Source organism: Haliotis rufescens, unplaced genomic scaffold (assembly GCF_023055435.1).
Source record: "Haliotis rufescens isolate VD_foot unplaced genomic scaffold, xgHalRufe1.0.p SCAF_1, whole genome shotgun sequence".
NCBI classification, from domain to species: Eukaryota; Metazoa; Mollusca; class Gastropoda; order Lepetellida; family Haliotidae; genus Haliotis; species Haliotis rufescens.
In genome coordinates this window covers 13,841,128-13,864,908 of record NW_025963779.1, presented here as the reverse complement: position 1 = coordinate 13,864,908, position 23,781 = coordinate 13,841,128, and the positions used below count along the sequence as shown (strand labels likewise).

Here is a 23,781-nt window from a genome sequence, read left to right as displayed (position 1 = left end):
AAATGTTTGTTGGTAACATTTCTTATGTTCGTCAGTTTAGGTTACTGTAATTTCAAGTAAGGGTAAATGATGCTTAAAGGGCAATTTACAGCACAGTCAACAACTGTTATAATCACATCACAGCTGGACAAGTGGAGTCAATAACCATGTCCAAGAATACGACACCGTGACTTGCATAATATGGCATATTGAAATGGAAGATTTGAAATGATTATTAATAAATAAGTGTTGCAGATGGTTCACCCCTTGACACAAATCTCAAAAGCATTGCGAAAAGCGAACTGAAGTTAAATCCCTTAAAAAATATCGAAATAATATAATATTATAAAGGAAACTTTTACGCCCAGCGTTATTTTTTGTCTAAATGTTGAATCTGAGTACTATGTTATTTGCGTCCCTCGTACCACACTTCCTAGTCCCGAAATCCCTCTAAATATATCCCCGAATCCCCGTACCTACAGGGGGTTGGCAGCCTCATACATATATAACGTTCCACACGTTAGCATCGAGGCCTCGTTTTTGTGATAAGCACGACTACAAATGGGACAGTTGAGAAAATATAGTCCGAAGTTTTAGAAAAAGAACTTGCAGATAATTCGAGGAAGTGCATATTCTCACAATGTCAATTATAATCTTCCACCGCAATTTCTCACAGCAGTTGAGGTGTTCGCTGCATGCTGAAAACGTGAAAACCACATATTGATTGACACGCGCCAGGTCCATACCTTGTCAATGCACACAGTGTTTATATCATGACTCATTAGCCAGCTGTCGGCTGACATAGATGATACTATTTTGAAGTAAAACACACCATATGACCGCTCGCTGATAGCCACGGGATATGATCTTTAATATCAGTGTTCTAAACAGCAGGGTCGGACGAAGGGAATGACCATGGATTTATTTATATGTCAACCATTATGTTTTTCTAGCGGTTGCCGTACACATCGAGCTTGTGAGAATTGTATGGCATTATTTTAAAGGTAGAGTGTTTGTACCTTTGTCGACATTTCATTGTCATTCCATTAAATGCAGGTTATATGAATATCAACGTTTTGAAGTGAAACACTAAGTAATCATTAGACAAAATATTAATTATATATACAAAATATGTATTTGTGTTTTTTGTTTAAGGAACGAAATAAACGCTTGTTTGTGTAATGTGGCTTATCAATAGTAACTTCTACTGTATACATAGTGTATACCCAACTCATTTAAAAACAACGGCACGCAGGCTGAAAATGACTAAGCCTGTAAGCTGCATTTTAACGTAGGATTGAGTTCATTTTAGGTCACATTATTAACGGACATTATACCACTTTAAAAAAAACAAAACGTAATTTCCTTGAATGTTTTACAAACCCTGTTGCACTTGTGACACGTATATTGTACCAGTAAGTTACAAAATACTTTGAAGCTTTAATGTGAACATTCAACTCAGAGACTCTTAAATATTGATGGAATATCAAAACATATTTAGGGGCGGTCGGGTAGCCTAGTGGTTAAAGCGTTGTCTCGTCACGCCGAAGACCCGGGTTCGATTCCCGACATGGGTACAATGTGTGAAGCCCGCCATTGCTGGAATATTGCCAAAAGCGGCGTAAAACCATACTCACTCACTCACTCAAAACATATTTGATCCAAACTTTTGAACTAGATTCTATCAAAAGATACACCCCCGTCTCATACTTAATTGGTTGTAGTTATCTAAACGATCACATATTCGCTCCCGAATGCGTCAATTCGGACAATCCTGCCTGTTCTGGGCCGACATACAGTCCAAGCAATAAAGTTATGTATACGGTTAAATAAAATATTTCTACAAAGGAACCATCGAGTATTAACCAACCCTAAAAAATCTCCAATATAGTTTGTTTGTTTGTTTGTTGTTTAACGGTCAACTGTCGGGTAGCCTAGTGGGTAAAGCGTTCGCCCGTCACGCCGAAGACCCGGGTTCGATTCCCGACATGGGTACAATGTGTGAAGCCCATTTGTGGTGTCCTCCGCCGTGATATTGCTGGAATATTGCTAAAAGCAGCTTAAAACCATACTCACTCACTCACTCACTCACTCACTCACTCACTCAGAACATCACCATTTCGTAGATTCCCGGGATCATTGCTGGTGTTGATGACGTCACAGGCCTTCAGGGCATTCTTCTCAAGTGTTGTACTCATACCTTCATGGATGTCTCTTGGCATTAAGCCAATTTTCTGCAAGCACTTGATCACCGCATTTTCTTCAAGTTTGTCCATTTTTCAAAGGTCACAGACCACTGCTGTACCTACAGACTTGTTGTTTAATTTATTCAAGTTGTTGTGGATATACCTCTATGACATCATGTAATACACAACAAAATATTTCACCAATTCGCAATTCCTTCCATTCAGGACACACGCTGGGAAAACATACCGACTCCCTACACAACATGCATGCCCTGTACTCAAGCACGTTGTTCTTCATAAGCATGCCGCTTTAAATAGCTTTGTTTCCTATATTAAAGTGACCGCCTCTGCGGTCTAGTGGTAGAGCGTCCGCACGGAAAGCGGAAGGTCCGGGGTTCGACCCCAGCCGCGTTATACCAAAAGACGTTAAAATATGGTACTTGTTGTAAACATGTGTGGCGCTCGGCATTAGGTGCTAAAAAAAGACGGATCGGATCGGAGTCAGTATACTGTGTCTGAGTGGGGTGTTCATGTTAAACTGCGGCATGGTATCTCAGTGAGCTAGCACTATAAATCGGCATCAGTCCGGACTAGTACAAGCAGCCACACACACACATATGCATGCACGTCACTATATAAGTGTAATAATCTTGGACGCGACGTTAAACCCAATTTCACCTCAACTCACCTGATTTATAGTGCAAAGTGTGTGATTTACAACACTGACCTGAGATCAGAACGGACAGAGAGACACCTGAAGTGTGATTAATATGACGTTCGTGTCAGTGTGTTCGGATCTTGTGATGCATACCGGGACAAGGTGCACGATATGCTTATCCTCTTGGATTTATATACCGCTAGCGATTTTTTATATTAAAGTCACTTGGCGATGTTCTCACGATCTGATACAAGCTCCCTGGCGATGTTGTCACGATCTGATACAATCTCCCTGGCGATGTTGTCATTATCTGATACAAGGTCCCTGGCTATGTTGTCACAATCTGATACAACCTCCCTGGCGATGTTGTCACAATCTGATACAACCTCCCTGGCTATGTTGTCACAATCTGATACAAGCTCCCTGTTGATGTTGTCACAATCTGATACAACCTCCCTGGCTATGTTGTCACGATCTGATACAAGCTCCCTGTTGATGTTGTCACAATCTGATACAAGCTCCCTGGTAATGTTGTCACGATCTGATACAAGCTCCCTGTTGATGTTGTCACAATCTGATACAAGATCCCTGGTAATGTTGTCACGATCTGATACAAGCTCTCTGGCGATGTTGTCACAATCTGATACAATCTCCCTGGCGATGTTGTCACAATCTGATACAAGCTCCCTGGTAATATTGTCATAATCTGATGCAATCTCCCTGGCGATGTTGACACAATCTGATACAAGCTCCCTGGCGATGTTGACACAATCTGATACAAGCTCCCTGGCGATGTTGACACGACCCGATACAAGCTCCCTGCAAGTGATATTATTCATTGGGGCATTGTTCTTGCACATAACAATACTAATAAGGTGATTGTTCTGGATACAACTCATCAGGTTATTTTTTCTTTCAGACAACACTCATCAGGTCATTGTTCTGGTAGACAACAACTCATCAGGTCATTGTTCTGGTAGACAACAACTCATCAGGTCATTGTTCTGGTAGACAACAACTCATCAGGTCATTGTTCTGGTAGACAACTCATCAGGTCATTGTTCTTGCAGACAACACTCATCAGGTCATTGTTCTGGTAGACAACAACATATCAGGTCATTGTTCTGGTAGACAACAACTCATCAGGTCATTGTTCTGGTCGGTCCCAATTGCGTGGATCGATGCTCATGATATTAATCACTGGATTGTCTGGTCCAGACTCGATTATTTACAGACCGCCGTCATATAGCTGGAATATTGCTGAGTGCGGCGTTAAACAACAAACCAACCAACCAATCATTGTTCTGGTAGACAACAACTCATTAGGTCATTGCAGAGGACAATAACCACCAGGTCATTGTTCTGGCAGATAACAATATCCATCAAGTTATTGTTTTGCAGATACCAATAGGTCATCAGGTAATTGTTCTTGCAGAGGATATTTTACATTGGGACATTGTTCTTGGAGATGATAATGCTCATCAGGTCATTGTTCTGGCAGATAACAATACTAATCGGGTCCTTTTCCCGGCAGATGACATTGTCCTGCTTAAACACACAAGAAACACTCAACAACAATAGACCAATGCATTTAATGCACACAAAAAAGACCCACATAAAAATAAAACTATAAAAATATATTTTCCAGAAAATATACCATCACATTCGGTTATCCCCAATAATATGTCCACCATGTGACATGCAAAGTTAAATAACAAGTAGATATCAGCTCTAACGAGTCTAAGGTAGGAGTAGAACCAACTTCTGTGCAATATGTCTGTGCAACATATATTACATGTTAAGTGGAATGGGTGTTAGTCGACCAGTGAAGAAACAGTTACCGTATACATGTGTCTTTTTAACTTCAGTTCGATGTATTAGATATTAGTGTCAACACGTAGCGTCATCGTCTGATTGCGAATATACATAATTTACATTAAAGTCAAATAACCCTGTTACTAAAACCATACATTCCACCAAGCAGCCATTCCCTCCCTCCCTCACTCACTCACTCTCACTCACTCAACCAACCAATCACTCAACCAACCAATCACTACATTCAATCTCTCACTTAGTCCTGCGCCATGACTGTGGAATATAAATTATTTATTTTATGAAAACAAACCAATATAGCTATATATCATGATGCCAGCTCTTTTTATAGCTCTGAAGTGGCTCAGTCTTGAATCGTGTAGTATTGAATCATGTGGTATTGAATCGTATATTATTGAATCGTGTGGTATTGAATCGTGTAGTATTGAATCGTGTGGTATTGAATCGTGCAGTATTGAATCGCTTAGAATTGAATCTTGTGGTATTGAATCTGTTGTATTGAATCGTGTGGAATTGAATCTGTAGTATTGAATCGTGTCGTATTGAATCCGTATTATTGAATCTGATGCCTTCCTTAAGATGAATGGTCTGGAATATGTCAAGCTTGTTAATATTTCCAGCATCAGGAAAATTATATGTTTTAATTTTAGAGGAGAGAAATATATTGTGTAATAAAAGATTTCACAGACTACATGTTCAGTCTATCTCACACTGACTACACTCAATCACACAACTGCACTAACACACTCCCTCGTGCTATGTCCAGTTCAGCCCTGACGTCGATCTATAGCTCTTTACTCTTTCTATGCAGCCAGTACTATGCGAGGTTCATTTTGACCTGATATGACACGGAATTTCCGCTGAACCTGTTTCTCAAATACCATTCTGTTCTTACGAATTGACCAAATGATATAAAAAAAATGTCCCATTGACTCTTAAAATAATAATTATGATAATAATTGAGACTGTTGAAAAAAAAAGAAATTATCTGCCACAAAATCTACAATATTGCAAGGTGTTTAACTTTAAAAAAATATTCAGGGGCTGATGGTTTTGATTAAGAAATATCTGGTTTTGCAGCTGTAACAGAAACATATTATCGTAAACCCCAGAATAAACGGACATAAACACAAATATCCAATGGTCGGTCCCTATAAGGAGTGAGTGAGTGAGTGAGTATGGTTTTACGCCGCTTTTAGCAATATTCCAGCAATATCACGGCGGGGGACACCAGAAATGGGCTTCACACATTGTACCCATGTCGGGAATCGAACCCGGGTCTTCGGCGTGACGAGCGAACGCTTTAACCACTAGGCTACCCGACCGCCCCTCCCTATAAGGATGTAAAACCTCAACGAAGACATGGCACAACGAACATATGCTATCCCGATACAAAACATCACATACATCACTTGTTCCTGCTATGTCAACATGCAATACTGTAGTCTGTAAAAGAGATCCACACTAAACGTTCCGATACGTAAATATTAACACAATACAGTCAGGCCTCATCTCGAATCCCAGAATACCACAGTGCAACAGTGACACGTTCGAATGAGCGAGCGATTTGGGTGTAACCCTACTTCGGACAGTATTTTAGAGTAACACTTTGAAACTCAAGCGCATGAGTAATTGCTGACTGTTTGAGCATGATGCAGAGATAAGAGCCCGAGATCAGCGGATCCTGCTTCGACAAGCTGGAGGTTGTGTAGAGCGAGATGCGCTTCTTTCCACTATTTGGCCAACCATACCTCCCTAATCAACGTGTTGTACTAGAGGACAGAGCATGGCAGGGAAAAGCGTGAAAAGATAACTACACGCGTTGTGGTCCCACCCATCACTCATATCCATCGGGTTCAGTCATAATCAACAGGTTCTTCCCCTGCATTCGCAAAGAACATAATATACCACTCGCAAAAATGTAATAAATAAATCATAAACAATTCCCAGAGTAAATGCCACCTTATCATATACCCTTAATGAATGCAAGCACTGCAAGTGTCATTTCATTCTTCTATACCAGTGACATTCACACAAGAATATGTCCCCCTAGAGACACCTGAATCCCAAATGCAACTGCGGCAGCAACAGCAACAACGATGGCACCGGTGACGGCGTATTTGGACACCACGCTCAAGTCTTTGGGTATCAAGAATGAACTGAATTCCGTGGTTAGATGAAACAACATGTATGAGACGAGCAGGTAAATGATGGTTGCTAGAGCGAAATTCAGAAGCGGCTGATCTACAAGATAGCCAAGCAAATCCTTGGCATTCGACTGGAGATATATATGGAGCTGTGAGAGATATGTCTCCAGGGTGATCTTGCCTAGCCACGCGAACATATGGATGTAGTGTCGCCGGAGGACAGGAAAGCAGTTCCTTAGCACAATGAAAACAAGTATTGGGATCATGGATGAGTAACAGTGTGTTCTGTTGTACGCATATTTGTCTTTACGCATGAACGTTGTATACCACAGCACACCGACCGCTAGGGCAACTACGATCATGATAATCTTGACGCCTATTTGAGTGTATTTTTCTCTCCTGCTGTTCGCTTCCTTTTCAAGTCGTTTCAATAAAGCCTCAAAGTAAGGATAGTTGTAGGCGCATAGCATCCCGGTCAGACACGCCCAGTGGTCCAGTCCAGCTCTGAACTCCCATTCATGCATGATGTCGTGTTTCGTCTCGTGCAGACCAAATATGAACCACAATGGACGGAATAGGGTTGAGCACGCTCCAGAGATTTCAAATATAAGGGCGTTGCATATTATGTAAGCGGCAAACTTGACCGCCATCTTTATCCTGTTCTGGTTCCAGCTGTTGAGAACGCGCATGAACACATAGACCGTGATGAACCAGTAGGTGTGCATGGCGCAGATGTAATACAACATGTACTCGTTGTTGGTTGTCATGACGACGAAAATGACGAGGAAGTTCAGTCTGAACATCATTTTGATAATTCGCCATAGGGAAAAGTCTTTCCTGACCCAGAAGAAGGAGAAGTTACCTGAAAGATAGAAAGAAAAGCGTTTTAGAAGGCGATATCTAGCAAGAGCGAAACAAAAACGATTAATATATTTGTAAATGTGCCTTACTGTTGATACCTACTGGAAATACTTGACACGCTATTTATTGCAATAGATTAGCAATGATGTCAGATATGGAATACGTTAGTTATTTCTGTCATCAAATCTCCAATCGCTTGATGATTACTGAAGAGGAACCCGATTTCAGATGGATGGTGTTGGGTTAAGAGAATCGCTGAATGTAATTAGATAATACACACTTATTGTCACAAAAAAATCCACTTTGAGACAAATGCGCTATTTCTTTACTGTAACAAAAATCGAAGAACTACATTAAATCAGTAACATTACACACTATTCGACCCTAGTCCTTGTAAAGAGCCTACTCCCTATCAAAAGACAGCAGGCGAAAATCGCCCAGCCGTATCTTGCGACTGGAACCCCCTCTAATACCTACAAATCCCTGTCATATAGGCTCGAACCCCTCCCTACTACCCACCGAATACTGTCATTTAGACTGCAACCCCTCCCTGTTACCTACCGAATCCTGTCATTTAGACTGCAACACCCTCCCTACTACCTACCGAATCCTGGCATTTAGACTCCAACCCCTCCCTACTACCTACCGAATCCTGTCATTTAGACTGCAACCCACCCCTATTACCAACCGAATACTGTCATTTAGACTCCAACCCCTCCCTACTACCTACCGAATCCTGTCATTTAGACTCCAACCCACCCCTATTACCCATCGAATCCTGTCATTTAGACTCCAACCCACCCCTATTACCTACCGAATCCTGTCATTTAGACTCCAACCCACCCCTACTACCTACCGAAACCTGTCATTTAGACTCCAACTCCTCCCTACTACCTACCGAATCCTGTCATTTAGACTCCAACCCCTCCCTACTACCTACCGAATCCTGTCATTTAGACTCCAACCCACCCCTATTACCTACCGAATCCTGTCATTTAGACTCCAACCCCTCCCTACTACCTACCGAATCCTGTCATTTAGACTCCAACCCACCCCTACTACCTACCGAAACCTGTCATTTAGACTCCAACTCCTCCCTACTACCTACCGAATCCTGTCATTTAGACTCCAACCCCTCCCTACTACCTACCGAATCCTGTCATTTAGACTCCAACCCACCCCTATTACCCATCGAATCCTGTCATTTAGACTCCAACCCACCCCTATTACCTACCGAATCCTGTCATTTAGACTCCAACCCACCCCTACTACCTACCGAAACCTGTCATTTAGACTCCAACTCCTCCCTACTACCTACCGAATCCTGTCATTTAGACTCCAACCCCTCCCTACTACCTACCGAATCCTGTCATTTAGACTCCAACCCCTCCCTACTACCTACCGAATCCTGTCATCCAGACATAGCAGGCGATGTAGACTCGGATCCAGTTGTACCACTCCTTGGCCGCGAAGTAGTGGTACCACACAAACATCACCTGCATCCAGCCCTTCCATTCCTCCGTCTGCTCCCTGGACACGAGACAACGTTATGCAGACATAATGAATGTGCGTACGTGGGGTTATTTATGTTATACTATTCATAATTTGCCCATCATAAACTGTTTATCTTCTGACTGCAAATTCAGCAATATTCCAGCTATAGTAGGCGGCCTGAACATAAAGACCATCGAGTGATTGATATTATGACGATGACATGCAATCATCCAAGTCACCAAGCCCTACCACCCGATCGATGTAGCCGCCCCTAACGACCCGCATACGTTGATGGGGGTCTATTCTACCCCGGAATGGACGTTGACGTTGAGCACAGTGTACACACTGATCACCCATCAACCACAAGACTCGTATCAAACTCATTTAAATCAGATCTAAGTTCTCGCTTCCGCTAAACAAAGATTTGAGGACATCCCATTACGGGTCACGTCAGAACGACATTCGCGAAGTTGACCGACCACTGAAAGGACTAACAAGTAGTCGACATCAGCCAATTAGGGCTTTGCGGCACTCGTTTTAACCTAGCGACATCTATTTCAGACTACGCTTGGAAAAATATGTTGACACAATTTGACGGAATTAGTCGTACGGGCCGTAACTGTGGTTCGGAATACCCCGTGTTAGCGTTTTCGAGGTTGCATGATTAGAAAACACATTCCGATTGTCACTTTCATGATCTGGTAAGCGACGCTTTGATTGGTCGAATGAAAGGTCGTTCTGACCCGTGACCCGTAATGGGATGTCCTCAGATCTTTGTTTAGCGATAGCGAGAACTAAGATCTGATTTTAATGAGTTTGGACTCGTATCCTGGTAAAATTGTTTATTCAAACTGTGGCATACGCTGCTATCATCATCATCATTATCATGTCGTCGTCGCCGTCTTCGTCTCACCACCATCAACATTAACAACTCTGCATTTATACAGATATATAGATTACGATGCTTATGCTTATTATAAATTACCAAAGGTCCGTGCAGACAATAGTGACATAATAGTACGGAAGCCTTTTTTTAAATTTCGATACTATCTTGAAATTTCAACTTCTATATCTTGAAATTTCAACTTAGTATCTTGAAATTTCAAGATAGTATCGAAAAAAATAAAAAAGCAAATGGCCCTAAAGGGCTTCCGTATAATGGCATAATCATATATATTTAAACTCCCACTACACGTAGGCGTATCGGTTGCGATCTGTCGCATGTCTGTTAAATAAATCTACTGCCAACAGTCACACAGATATCTATATATAATAAAATAATAAAGTATATCGCAGAGGAAGCAGGTATATGTTTACACCTAGCCTTGTGAAGCTCACCCTAAACAGTAGAGGCGTCTCACCTGTTAAGAATGATGTCCTTGGTTGGCCGGATGGTGAACACACACGCGACGAGGAACAGGAGGAACACCAGGAACAGAAAGGTGTCCCGGCTGTACACGCGGGGCTCGGCGGGGAACACCTGCAGGAGACACGTCACATAGTATGTTGTTTCATAATGTTGCTGACAGTCTCAGCATTTTCAAGCACAAAATCAAAATAAGTTACTGGGTTTGGTTAAACGCCGTTATTGCAGTTATATCACGTCACGTCATCATGATGTGTGAGTGAGTGAGTTGGGTTTAACGCCGCTTTTAACAGTACTCCAGTTATATCACGGCGTGTCAGCTTAATGTGGGAGGAAAGCCCGAAGTGATGCAGGTCTCAGACGTTTGCTACTTCGGTGGCACGGGTATGGTGCCGACAAACCTAGAAACACAATCGGGGCGAACCCACAATCATAGGTTTCTGGCGTGCCCAAGGGACGCAACTCTGCACAGCGAATCGCGGGCGCCTTAGACGACTGCTGTTGCAGTGCCCGACAGCAGATGTGATGCAGGTTTTAGACGAGATGATTACCACTTCAGGCAAATCCACGAGCACGGGTATGATGCTTCCATAATCATAACCAGCATTCGAACCCATGATCATAGACTTCTGGCCCGCCTAAGAGACGCCAACCAAGTCAGCGAGCCTGACCACCCGATCCCGTCAGTCGCCTCTTAGGACAAGCATAGTCGCCTTTTACAGCAAGCATGGACCTAACCCGGATCTTTACGGCCTGTAAATACATGTGGTCGAGTCTTTGTCAAGCACAACGGTGGTTGAAACAGTGAGCAATGATACACACCGTCGGAAAAGATGGCATGCACTCAGCCAGATCACACCTTACAGAAGTCTACTGTGTACACAAGCATGGGTACTTGGGATCTATTATTCTACCGGGAAATCCCCACTGGGAGTCAAAAGACTCAGGTCATTCTGAAAATGCGCATATTATAATATTCATTGTTCGCATATGAAACAATGTTTATTTTGTTACTTTTTTATTTTTTTATTTTTGTTACTGTTCAAGGTGAATCAGCAATATTCCAGCTCTGTGACGGAAGTCTGTTAATAATGGACCAGAAAAACCAGTGATTGATATTATGAGCATCGTCCGTTTAACAATTGCTAGCACACAACCATCCTGACCATCCGATCCGTGTAAGCGCCTCGCACGACAAGCCTCGGGTGGATACGGGTGTGCCATAGAGAGAATAAGCAATAAATTAATAACAACGGGTCGTTTTGGGATACCTTGGACATACCTTGATGTAATCGCAGAGAAAGTAATACCCCATGATGGCACCAAACACAATGATGCATTTGAGGAAAGCGTCAAAAGTTGGAGGTGGAGGTGGTGGGGGCCTCTTCGGGGTTTGGACACTTGCTTTCTCGCTCTCTTTGACAACGTTTGAGTCATTAGCATCCTTAACTTCTACTGCAACGTGATTGGTGACTGGCTTTGTGTCACGTGTTCTTTCCACATCCGGTTCGGGTTCGTCTTGTTTACCCCTGACAAAGGAGCGTGGCGCTCTGACTGCGTACAGGAACGTCACGCCGACGTAGATAACAAACAACGTCATCTGACACAACGTGACTTCATGGTGAGGATGTGTGTGATCGTCCAACACAGCGTACTTGTCTGACGAGAGTCCCTCCATGCTCTTTTTGATGACGTGATCGATGAAATGACTGCCCATGGACTGGAACAGATACGTTTATCATCATTGTATTCAATTCTATCTTTCTATTCTAGAACGTTTTCGTGGGTTTGAATCCCAGATTCTACCTGTTCTGACCCTTGACCATAAACCCTGCACAACACATTACTTGTACTTGTACCTGCACAACACAATACTTGTACTTGTGAGTTAATACCCTACACAACACAATACTTGTACTTGTGAGTTAATACCCTACACAACACAATACCTGTGCTTGTGAGTTATACCCTACACAACACAATACCTGTACTTTTGAGTTTATACCCTACACAACACAATACCTGTACTTTTGAGTTTATACCCTACACAACACAATACTTGTACTTGTGAGTTAATACCCTACACAACACAATACCTGTGCTTGTGAGTTATACCCTACACAACACAATACCTGTACTTTTGAGTTTATACCCTACACAACACAATATCTGTACTTTTGAGTTTATACCCTACACAACACAATACTTGTACTTGTACCTGCACAACACAATACTTGTACTTGTGAGATAATACCCTACACAACACAATACTTGTACTTGTGAGTTAATACCCTACACAACACAATACCTGTACTTTTGAGTTTATACCCTACACAATACAATACTTGTAGTGGTTAGTTTATACCCTGCGCAACACAATACTTGTACTTGTGAGTTTATACCCTACACAACACAGTACCTGTACTTGTGAGTTATACCCTACACAACACAATACCTGTACTTTTGAGTTTATATCCTACACAACACAATACCTGTACTTTTGAGTTTATACCCTACACAACACAATACCTGTACTTTTGAGTTTATACCCTACACAATACAATACTTGTAGTTGTTAGTTTATACCCTGCGCAACACAATACCTGTACTTGTGAGTTTATACCCTACACAACACAATACCTGTACTTTTGAGTTTATACCCTACACAACACAATACCTGTACTTTTGAGCTTATACCCTACACAACACAATACCTGTACTTGTGAGTTATACCCTGCACAACACAATACCTGTGCTTTTGAGTTATACCCTACACAACACAATACCTGTACTTTTGAGTTTATACCCTACACAACACAATACCTGTACTAATTAGTTTATACCCTACACAACACAATACCTGTACTTTTGAGCTAATACCCTACACAACACAATACCTGTACTTGTGAGTTATACCCTGCACAACACAATACCTGTGCTTTTGAGTTATACCCTACACAACACAATACCTGTACTTTTGAGTTTATACCCTACACAACACAATACCTGTACTAATTAGTTTATACCCTACACAACACAATACTTGTACTTGTGAGTTTATACCCTACACAACACAATACCTGTGCTTGTGAATTATACCCTACACAACACAATACCTGTACTTTTGAGTTTTTACCCTACACAACACAATACCTGTACTAATTAGTTTATACCCTACACAACACAATACTTGTACTTGTGAGTTTATACCCTACACAACACAATACTTGTATTTGTGAGTTTATACCCTGCACAACACAATACCTGCAGTTGTTAGTTACCCTGCATAACACAATACCTGTACTTATGAATGTATACACTGCACAACTCAGTAACCGTACTTGTGAGTTTATACATTACACAACACAATACCTGTACACGTGGATTTATATTCTACAACCTACACAACACAATACATGTGCTTGTGTGTTTATATTCTACACCCTGCTCAACACAAAACCTGTACTTGTGAGTTTATACCCTGCACAACACATAACCTGTACTTGTGAGTTTATACCCTGCACAACACAATACCTGTACTTGTGAGTTATACCCTGCACAACACAATACCTGTGCTTTTGAGTTATACCCTACACAACACAATACCTGTACTTTTGAGTTTATACCCTACACAACACAATACCTGTACTAATTAGTTTATACCCTACACAACACAATACCTGTACTTTTGAGCTAATACCCTACACAACACAATACCTGTACTTGTGAGTTATACCCTGCACAACACAATACCTGTACTTTTGAGTTTATACCCTACACAACACAATACCTGTACTAATTAGTTTATACCCTACACAACACAATACTTGTACTTGTGAGTTTATACCCTACACAACACAATACCTGTGCTTGTGAATTATACCCTACACAACACAATACCTGTACTTTTGAGTTTTTACCCTACACAACACAATACCTGTACTAATTAGTTTATACCCTACACAACACAATACTTGTACTTGTGAGTTTATACCCTACACAACACAATACTTGTATTTGTGAGTTTATACCCTGCACAACACAATACCTGCAGTTGTTAGTTACCCTGCATAACACAATACCTGTACTTATGAATGTATACACTGCACAACTCAGTAACCGTACTTGTGAGTTTATACATTACACAACACAATACCTGTACACGTGGATTTATATTCTACAACCTACACAACACAATACATGTGCTTGTGTGTTTATATTCTACACCCTGCTCAACACAAAACCTGTACTTGTGAGTTTATACCCTGCACAACACATAACCTGTACTTGTGAGTTTATACCCTGCACAACACATAACCTGTACTTGTGAGTTTATACCCTACACAACACAATACCTGTACTAATGAGTTTATACCCTGCACAACACAAAACCTGTACTTGTGAGTTTATACCCTGCACAACACAAAACCTGTGGTTGTTAGTTACCCTGCACAACACACAAACAGTTCCCATCACTTCGTCTTTCAATGACCCAGTAATGATGTGAGGCATATCAAGGAGGAATCTATATTTATTCAAATGATTCACAATTAACGCTGCGAGATTAATTATTGTCACAGGTGATGTGTCAGTTTCAAGTGCATGTACACCATCCGTGACGTAAAAAAAGACAACAGTGGCGCAACGTGGTCCACTTTAGCTTCTGGATAAAAGATGACACTACTCATTCATTGCGGGTTAATGCAAAGTCTGGATATCAGAGAAATAATATATTACTCAATATTTCTAAGGTTAAAAGATAATCACTATTAATCAAAGGCGTGGTCCTTAGCAAATGCTGAGTAGTATATTAGTATGTTGGTTGGTTGGTTTGTTGTTTAACGCCGCACTCAGCAATAGTCCAGCTATATGACGGCGGTCTGTAAATAATCGTGTCTGGACCAGACAATCCAGTGCTTCACATCATGAGCATCGATCGACGCAATTGGGATACGATGACATGCTTCAACCAGGTCAGCGAGCCTGACCACCCGATCCCTTTAGTCGCCTCTTACGACAAGCATAGTCACCTTTTACGACAAGCATGGGTTGCTGAAGACCTATTATTATGTCAATATGCTGACAGTCCGACACAAACTCTCATGTGATAATATTTTGCGATGTGTGAGAGTGGTTGGGGTGACATGAAAGGGGTGGGGTGGGTTTTTGGCCACGCCCATTTGGACTTAGAAAACCGGGTTTCAGTATTCACATAATAAGACAAAAACACTGGACACATCACTCAAAGCTAAACAACAAACTATAGTTTGTATTGGGGTATGGGTGTGTCTTAAACTTAAACAAGACACTAAGATCTGAATGTGTTCGGTAACTGGGTTGGGTGGGGTTTGTGAATACATTGAGCCCAACATAAAACGAGTATAGTTTACAATAACGCGTGATGGGGGCGATGTCCCTTCACAATAACCGCGTGGAGATTCTGGCGTAAATCGTTGGCTCGGTGGGTACGGCGGTTGGGAGGAGGTCGATTACTTGTTCGGCCTCCGTCACCACTCGCCCCTTTCCGTAACGTATTCGGCTTGTCCCGGAATAACACGATTTGGTCACGAATGAGCAATACCCATCACGCCGTCATGTAAACAATCTGGACCAGACAAACCAGTGACTGATATTATGAGCAACGATCAACGCCTACGGGAAACGATAACACGCAGATATCGCTGTCACCTAGCCACCCGAGTCATTTTGGTTGGTTCTTACACGTACCGTATTCGCCGTAAATATACACACTATAAAAAAGCAATGCTCAGGTGAAATATTTACTTTGTGATGCAAGTCAAAATAGTGTAAACGAAAATCGCAAAATTACCAAGCAAGTGACTTATCAAAACTTCGTCACCATTACCGATGCTACCCACAAAGATACCTACATTTCCTTATTTTCTCGAAAACAGTATTTCATTTTGTTGATCAATGTGACCATACGCCCTTATTACTACCCATAAAAGTGACTAATGCGCTTACGAATGGCGCAGCAGAGGTCGCGAACTAGTCTAGATTTCTGCTATACATCCGGGTACTCACTGGGAAAAAACAATAACAAAGGCAACAACCAGTCCCGGGGAATTGCGTTAGATCAGTGCCCCTTTAAGCTCCCGTGTCCAATAAACGCCCCCAGACCAACTTTAAGTTCAATCTGTAAGTACTCTCAATAAGCGTCTCCGTATATACACGACGCAGTCCACATCTCATATTGCACATTGTTCACAGAAAACGGCAGCTCAGAATGGGAATATTTTGCCGAGTAACTAATATCGCAAATATGTAATTTTAATCGAATTTTGGCTTACATACATTTTATTATTTCAAAAGGATCGGTAACCAAACAAAACTAGCTCATGTAAATACCTCTCCAGGTAATAACATGACCACAGCTGGTTTTATAAGATAGTGCTAAACATAAATACTAGTATACAAATTGCAAAAATGAAATACATGAAGCCAATATATTGAAGTCGTTGGTGTCTAAATAATGCAGTTTTCCATTACTATAATACATGACATTAAAGTACTAAAATCTTTTCATTGTCATATTGTTGGAAAAATAAAAAATTGTCTGCCGCAAATATTACATTGTTGCAACGTGTTTTTCGGAGAAAAAAAAAGTTTGGCTCATAGTTTTAATTAAATAAAATATCTGTTTTTGCAGCTGCAGCTGGTCCCAAAGCAAAATGGCCGGTCCTTGAAAAGCTCCATGCCACGAGCTCGTCCCTGAGATGAGAACAATAACCGCAACATGTGTCCATTGACGACTATAGCATATCAAGGTATTATGACGACTAGCAATAACTTCGCCACATTTACCGCCCAGCTGTTAGCAATAGCTGATACTGAAGACATGCAGGATCTGGACCGCTTGCATCCATCTAGTATAACTATTTCAAAGGTATAACAATTATATGGATCGGTAATTCAGATATGTCCATGAATTTTTTACCAAAGCAAATTACCTCCGTAGCTTATAAGTGTTACATGTTTATACAAAATGATTACGTTGTGTAAAAGTATGGTTTAATGCCTAAGTCGAGCTAAATAATACTAATTTACATATTGATATTATGCAACAGTCCGTAGTGTGTTGTTCTGAAATTTCTATTGATGATACGTGTGCTGGGGAGGTCTTCAAACAGGCATAACGTCTGTTAGCCAACCCATATTTCCTTCATAGTAATAGAATATTGCTCAAACTATTTTAAAAAATACATTATTAGTTTCCGTCTGAATCACCGTTTCTTTAAGTATATAACTGAGTGAATGGTTGACCGGGTGAATGCTGGAGTCACAATGGTATACAGTGGGTCAGTTAATCTTCATTGAGCTCTTAATCCCAGGGCGCAGTGAGGTTAAACCTCACATCTACCGTTGTGGAGACAAATGCCTTAATGCATGGATGGATCAGCCGTGCGGGCAGCTTGTTGGGCATTAGAAGGGCTCTTATCACAAGTAGATGTCTTTGCTGTGTAGCGCTGTGGCTAAATTCAGATGTGGCACCGCTCCTATTGAAATTGAATTAGAGCGGTATATTAAGACGGTATATTCATGCCAACTGCCTCAAATATCGCTGACTTAGGTAAAATGTGTTTTAATATGTATGCCCGGCAAAAACGCTTTTCAAACGTTGTTTAACCAAATAATCTTTAGCAAAGTTCTATTTTTTACACCTACTGTAATTTTATAATTATGTTAAAAACATAGTTTTGTGTCTCATGGTTTGGCGTCTCCTCGGCTTATATTGGCCTTGCATAAAAATATAAACATGTTTTTATGACGTATATAACTAATGTATTTTTATGTGTGACACTTAAATGAACAATTCATTCATTCATTCATTCATTCATTCATTCATTCAGATGCCTTTAGGGGACAGGAAGGGTTTTCGGTGTCTTAACGCTGTTGAAGATGAATGTCATGCCATTGGTGTCATGTGTATATTGTTGGGCGACATGGTCTCCTAATTAAGTGACACCAAATTTGATCAACCAGTGTGTGATGCACAGAAATAACCTCTATTTTGTCAGATAATATTTTATGTCCTCTTACCGCCAAAACCTGCAATGACATTTTACAAAAAGGGAAGTGTTTTATACAGCTGCTAGTCAGCTTCTATTTTTAATATACATTTTAGAAGGGTCTCTCTTACGTCCGTAAGGAGGGGCCCATATATGTATTTTATTATGTAACAGTGTCATGGATTGGCGTGATACTGCAATAAATACAGGATATTCAATGTGTCGAGTTAAATATCTCCTTTCCTCAATCACGAGTTAAAGAATGATATTTCACGCGATATGATTATATAGAAAATCAACTTCAAAAATATATATTCTTGAAAGCTACGAGACCGCTGTTGGAAGCGAAGGAATACACGCTGGTCAAGTAACAAATTGACGAGTTAAATGAGAAATGTACAGTTTATATCGAAAGATTTTCAAGAGAATAACAAACGGCAAGATGTGACATTAACTCCATAAATGACCATCTGTCCATCAGCCTAGACACTTACGATAAAGGGAGAGGTAGCGCTTGTATGACAATAATTCCATCAAAATCCTATGTTCACTGCAGTGAACTATCAAGTGTTATGTTCACTGTAGTGAAATATCAAGTGCTATGTTCACTGCAATGAAAATATCACCTTTCTCAACTTCAGAAAACTCAGTCTTTCACACTGAAGTATATAATACAAATCTGTCTGTCTTTCAGCCGATCCAAGCCCTCACTAATGAGCTCAGCTGAAACCAGCTGACTATTCCCCCTTTACGAACTTCAGAAATTAAGAGAATTGATAACAGTACACTAGACCTTCAAATAGAGAATTCCCCCATTGCGCTGTCATTCAACATGGCTCATGCTCTAGTGAATATTGAGTATGTTACACTAGATAGCTAACGTTGGACAGTCTCATCACAACCTATTCAGTTTTTTTACTTACTAAAGATCAGTCTAGCAGTGTCCGTATACGAAAAATATCGGCGAGTTGACAATGAGATTCTGCAACGCAGACAACTCCTCGTCATCGATGCCGAATCTCCAATTCCACATTGGCATAAGTCTGAGATATTTCTGACTTCAGTCCGCCGTGGTATACGTCTAAGATATTACTGACTTCAGTCCGCCGTGGTATACGTCTGATATATTTCTGACTTCAGTCCGCCGTGATATACGTCTAAGATATTACTGACTTCAGTCCGCCGTGATATGATGCTGAAATATTACTGACTTCAGTCCGCCGTGATATAATGCTGAGATATTACTGACTTCAGTCCGTCGTGATATAATGCTGGGATATTACTGACTTCAGTCCGCCGTGGTATAATGCTGAGATATTACTGACTTCAGTCCGCCGTGATATAAGTCTGAGATATTACTGACTTCAGTCCGCCGTGATATAATGCTGAGATATTACTGACTTCAGTCCGTCGTGGTATAAGTCTGAGATATTACTGACTTCAGTCCGCCGTGGTATAATGCTGAGATATTGCCCTTGGTTGTCTGTATTGGGTTCCAAATGACATACCAGTTGCTAAAGTACTAAACGACCACTTGGCGTTATCTTTTATAACGATGCGTGACCCGGCGTGTCATTCAAGTGATATAGACAACCGTCGTTAACTCGACTACAACCGAGTCGCCTGCGTTATAGAGCTTCACTATGCCTGGGTTGTCTGACCATGCAAGTGGTTTCTGCATGGCTCAGTGTTTTCCGTGTAGTCACTGACTCGTATTATCTGTTTGGGAGAGATTATCAGTGGGCTTAGGGGTGTTTGGATAGGGACAGCTTAAGATATTGCTTATATTAGAAATGGGATATGATTAATTAAAGAAATGTAAGTGAACAAAGATAGTTTGTCAATAAAGAGATTAATATTACCTACGAGACGCAGACAGTATGCGGCAGTGGAGCAGGGTCTTAGACGCGAGGACAAAAGTTGAACTATACTGACAGAGTTTCACATCTTCTAGGAGAGTATGACAGACAGACAGACAGTTTATTCAGTAAGAAGGCCATAGGCCCATAATACAGACAATGGTTGATTGCATGAACTACGCATGCCAAGGAAGTAGTCGATTTAAGTTTCTCTTAGCCGTTGGACTTTATATAGATATAAACATGTGTTATATACAACATCAAAGCTTTCTGATGAAATAATTTCAGTAAAAGATGTTACAGTTTGAAACTTGATATACTGTTTAAGATACATATTTCTTAGGGCTGAATAACGCTCACATACAAGTAAAACATGAAATTCATCTTCAATAAAAGATATACCATTTTCTATACAATATTTACATAATCGTTCAGTATATGGGACATTTGTGTATCTCCCCAAGTCAATTGCAAGTCTAGGAGAGTATGCTTGACTTTGATTAATCTTTTTCTTGCGAACAATGAAGGTATCTTTGTTAGATAAAAAGATAAATAAATGTCTTTTCTTTCAATTTTGAGCACCCCTGCTAACAATAAAATGGGTAGATCAAACATGCCTACTTTGTGCAACCAGCAAAGTCACTCATCCCTGACTATGCCTGCTTTGTTAAATTGCTACTGTTTACTTGAGATGATTACATAGTGGAGATATATGTTCCCGTGCAGATAAAGCTGGTAGACTCACGCTTAGTCTCTGAAAATATATTTCCAGTCGAGATAGAGGGCAGGGATTGAAAGAAATCAAAACTTAATATGACTCTCTGCTTTACCCTAACATGCTCAAACCTCGTTAATCCGGACGTCGTTAAGGACATTACTACATACCAATGATTCGTTAATCCGGGCATTTGTTAATCCGGACGATTATGCTCGGAACAACATGAGGCTAGCTGTTTTTGGTGTGTATCTTCACAGTTACATTAATCAATCTGTGAAGAAATATAGTTCACATCACTCACTTTGTATTTAGTATCACTGAATTGATTTCATCACTGTTAGTTTCTGAGTATAGGAGGACTCCTTGAGATAGTAAGTTTGGGGAAATTGATTAAATGGCCTGAGCAGTTATTCAGAAGTGTTTATAGCCAATGGATTGGTCAGCTGGCAATTTGTCTGTATCAAGACAGTTCCATTTACAAAACTACCCGCAGCTGGATGTACAACACTCGAGCTTCAATCTATGATTTATATGAATCGGGTTTATCGTACAATCGACTGTTTTTGTCAGATATTTCTTATGAATATGGTTTAAACAATCTTTTATTTTCTGCAAATTGGATTGGTCCACAGGCGCTGTGCCTATTTAAAGAAATCTCCGACACAAGAATATTCATATAAAATATCACAACACACAGTGGAATATAAAAGGCTCAACATCAAATATATATAAATGAACTAAAAATGTCTAACATACTTAAAAGGCTTTCAAGGCGTTTTGTTAGGGTAATATATGTTTCAGATGACAGAGTTATATTTCCAAACAACACGGTTTTAATATCATAACCTTATATATGAAAGAAACAATTTGATCTAATATCCGTTATGAATATAGAAAGGGTTCGGTCGCTTTAAAGTTATGGACAAGATATATGGTTATTCAAGCATAGCGATTCGTGAGTTTAACAACTTAAATAATGAGTTTGTATGGCTTGTGGGGAAAAGCAGTTTATGGTCTTTAGGTATGTATATCTCTAATAACAATACATTTAAAACGCCAAATAATACAGAATTTTAACATCAAACTCCTGACAGAGAAATGGCAGTTTAGATGTAGATCCCAAATGCAGAGAGCTGGTCTTCCTCAAGCATATCGAGTGACGCCATAATCACAGGCTTAATAAACGTGTTGACTAATAAACAAATGTCATCTATGTTTTAAAGTAGATATGACCCAGGTATATTTATATTTAACATTAAACTCTATTTATCAAGTAAGGCATGATATATTCAAAGGTATACTCAGATCACTGCTAGATCACCTAATCAGTGAATTTTATAGATTTATCGAATTGTGCATCTTGCACCGACATGCTCCTGGCGACACTCCGGTTGACGCCACACCATTGTCCTGCCGATTAACATCCGCTAAATAGCGATAAAACTTACCTTGAAGCTACTTCTTTACATTAAAAAATGTCCTCCTCGTGCATGTCCAGGGAAATACATACAGAGCAACTGACCTAGTCCGTAACGACACGAGTGTTCCTGTACAAACGTGCAATCTCGGAATATCGATCTAGGTATGACTAGAATTACGGCTACGTGGACAGTACACACACACACAGGTATATCCTCAAACAATGTTTAACCTCATAGGTCGCGTTTTGAGCCGTGTACAGACAGTTGGATACATACCGAGTTCAGGGATGTTCCCTGTGTCAACTTCATGACCAGTCAAGTATGACTCTGCTGTCAACGTGAACAAAACGTCACCATGGAGTCTACTACTTTATAGACCTACGCCTCGGTATAACGCGACTCAGACGCCATGTTCAATGCTGTGTGTTATTTCCGTTGCCGGTATTCAAACAACACGAACCACACCTAAAGCTGAAATTAGGTCACGGGTGGCTGGTATACCGTCTTTATATACACTCGATCCTCGTTATAACGGTGTATGTCTTAAATGCAGTTCCGCATGCCTGGGAGATATGTTTGTTTAAAGGCCGCAGGGCGCGCGTTAAAACAAAAGAAACGTCGAGTAATTAGCTTCCCTAAAGGTTTTGTATAAACGCTGCGTCTCGTCGTCAACAAACACTCTAATTGCCAGTGGTTGACACCTCATTTTAATCAAGACATAAGGAACAATAGCTTAATCCTTATTGGCATATACCTGTGCACATACAGCCCTTGTTGACACAGCAAAGAGGATTAGCAAACTCTTTAAGACTTTTTAAGTGACGTAGACAGGTATACCATATACTAACATCTAGTCTCTTAAATGAAATTATTTAAAAAAAACAAAACAGTTGTTAAATTATCTCAATAAAATATGACAAAAAGGAGCCCAGAGACTTCATTTTCAGAAGAAACTACAATACTCTAGACTTGCCAAATATAGTAGACTTGCATGGATATCCTATTGGATATATTTGTTTCAGGGTCTGTATGAGAGACCAGGTGTAACACAATATTGTACGGAAAGCGAGACTTAACTAAACAACTTTACGAGTTTCGTACCAATATTTATGTTAAAGATATCAAGCTTTTTCGATAGCAAAATTATAATCGTTCTGCAAACATTGAAAAGTGAGTGAGGGAGTTCTTTTTTACTCTGCTTTTAGCAATATTTCAGCAATAACACGGAG

At 40.4% G+C, this 23,781-nt stretch overlaps 1 protein-coding gene across 2 annotated transcripts; it reads right to left on the bottom strand.

The window, feature by feature from the left end:
* Positions 1–4,396: 4,396 nt before the first annotated feature.
* On the bottom strand, positions 4,397–23,405 carry LOC124148515 (protein REDUCED WALL ACETYLATION 2-like). 2 transcript variants are annotated; one of them, XM_046519624.2, is made up of 5 exons: positions 22,829–23,405; positions 11,807–12,244; positions 10,520–10,638; positions 9,067–9,194; positions 4,397–7,665 (listed from the first exon to the last, which is right to left on the bottom strand). In XM_046519624.2, the coding sequence occupies exons 1-5, from the start codon at positions 22,859–22,861 to the stop codon at positions 6,686–6,688; spliced, it is 1,698 nt and encodes a 565-aa protein (XP_046375580.2). In that variant the 5' UTR covers positions 22,862–23,405; the 3' UTR covers positions 4,397–6,685. The 2 variants fall into 2 exon arrangements, with proteins under 2 accessions (XP_046375580.2, XP_046375589.2); XM_046519633.2 differs by having other exon boundaries at positions 22,580–22,838.
* Between the last annotated feature and the right edge of the window lie 376 nt (positions 23,406–23,781).

Bases quoted from the DNA above. Each gene is read 5' to 3' on its own strand.
- LOC124148515 (XM_046519624.2), bottom strand. From the start codon at position 22,861: ATGAAGTTGACACAGGGAACATCCCTGAACTCG. The intron at 9,195-10,519 runs GTGAGACGCCTC...TCTCGTGTCCAG, and splicing joins AAGGACATCATTCTTAACAG to GGAGCAGACGGAGGAATGGA. The intron at 7,666-9,066 runs GTAGGTAGTAGG...TCTATCTTTCAG, and splicing joins TGTCTGGATGACAGGATTCG to GTAACTTCTCCTTCTTCTGG.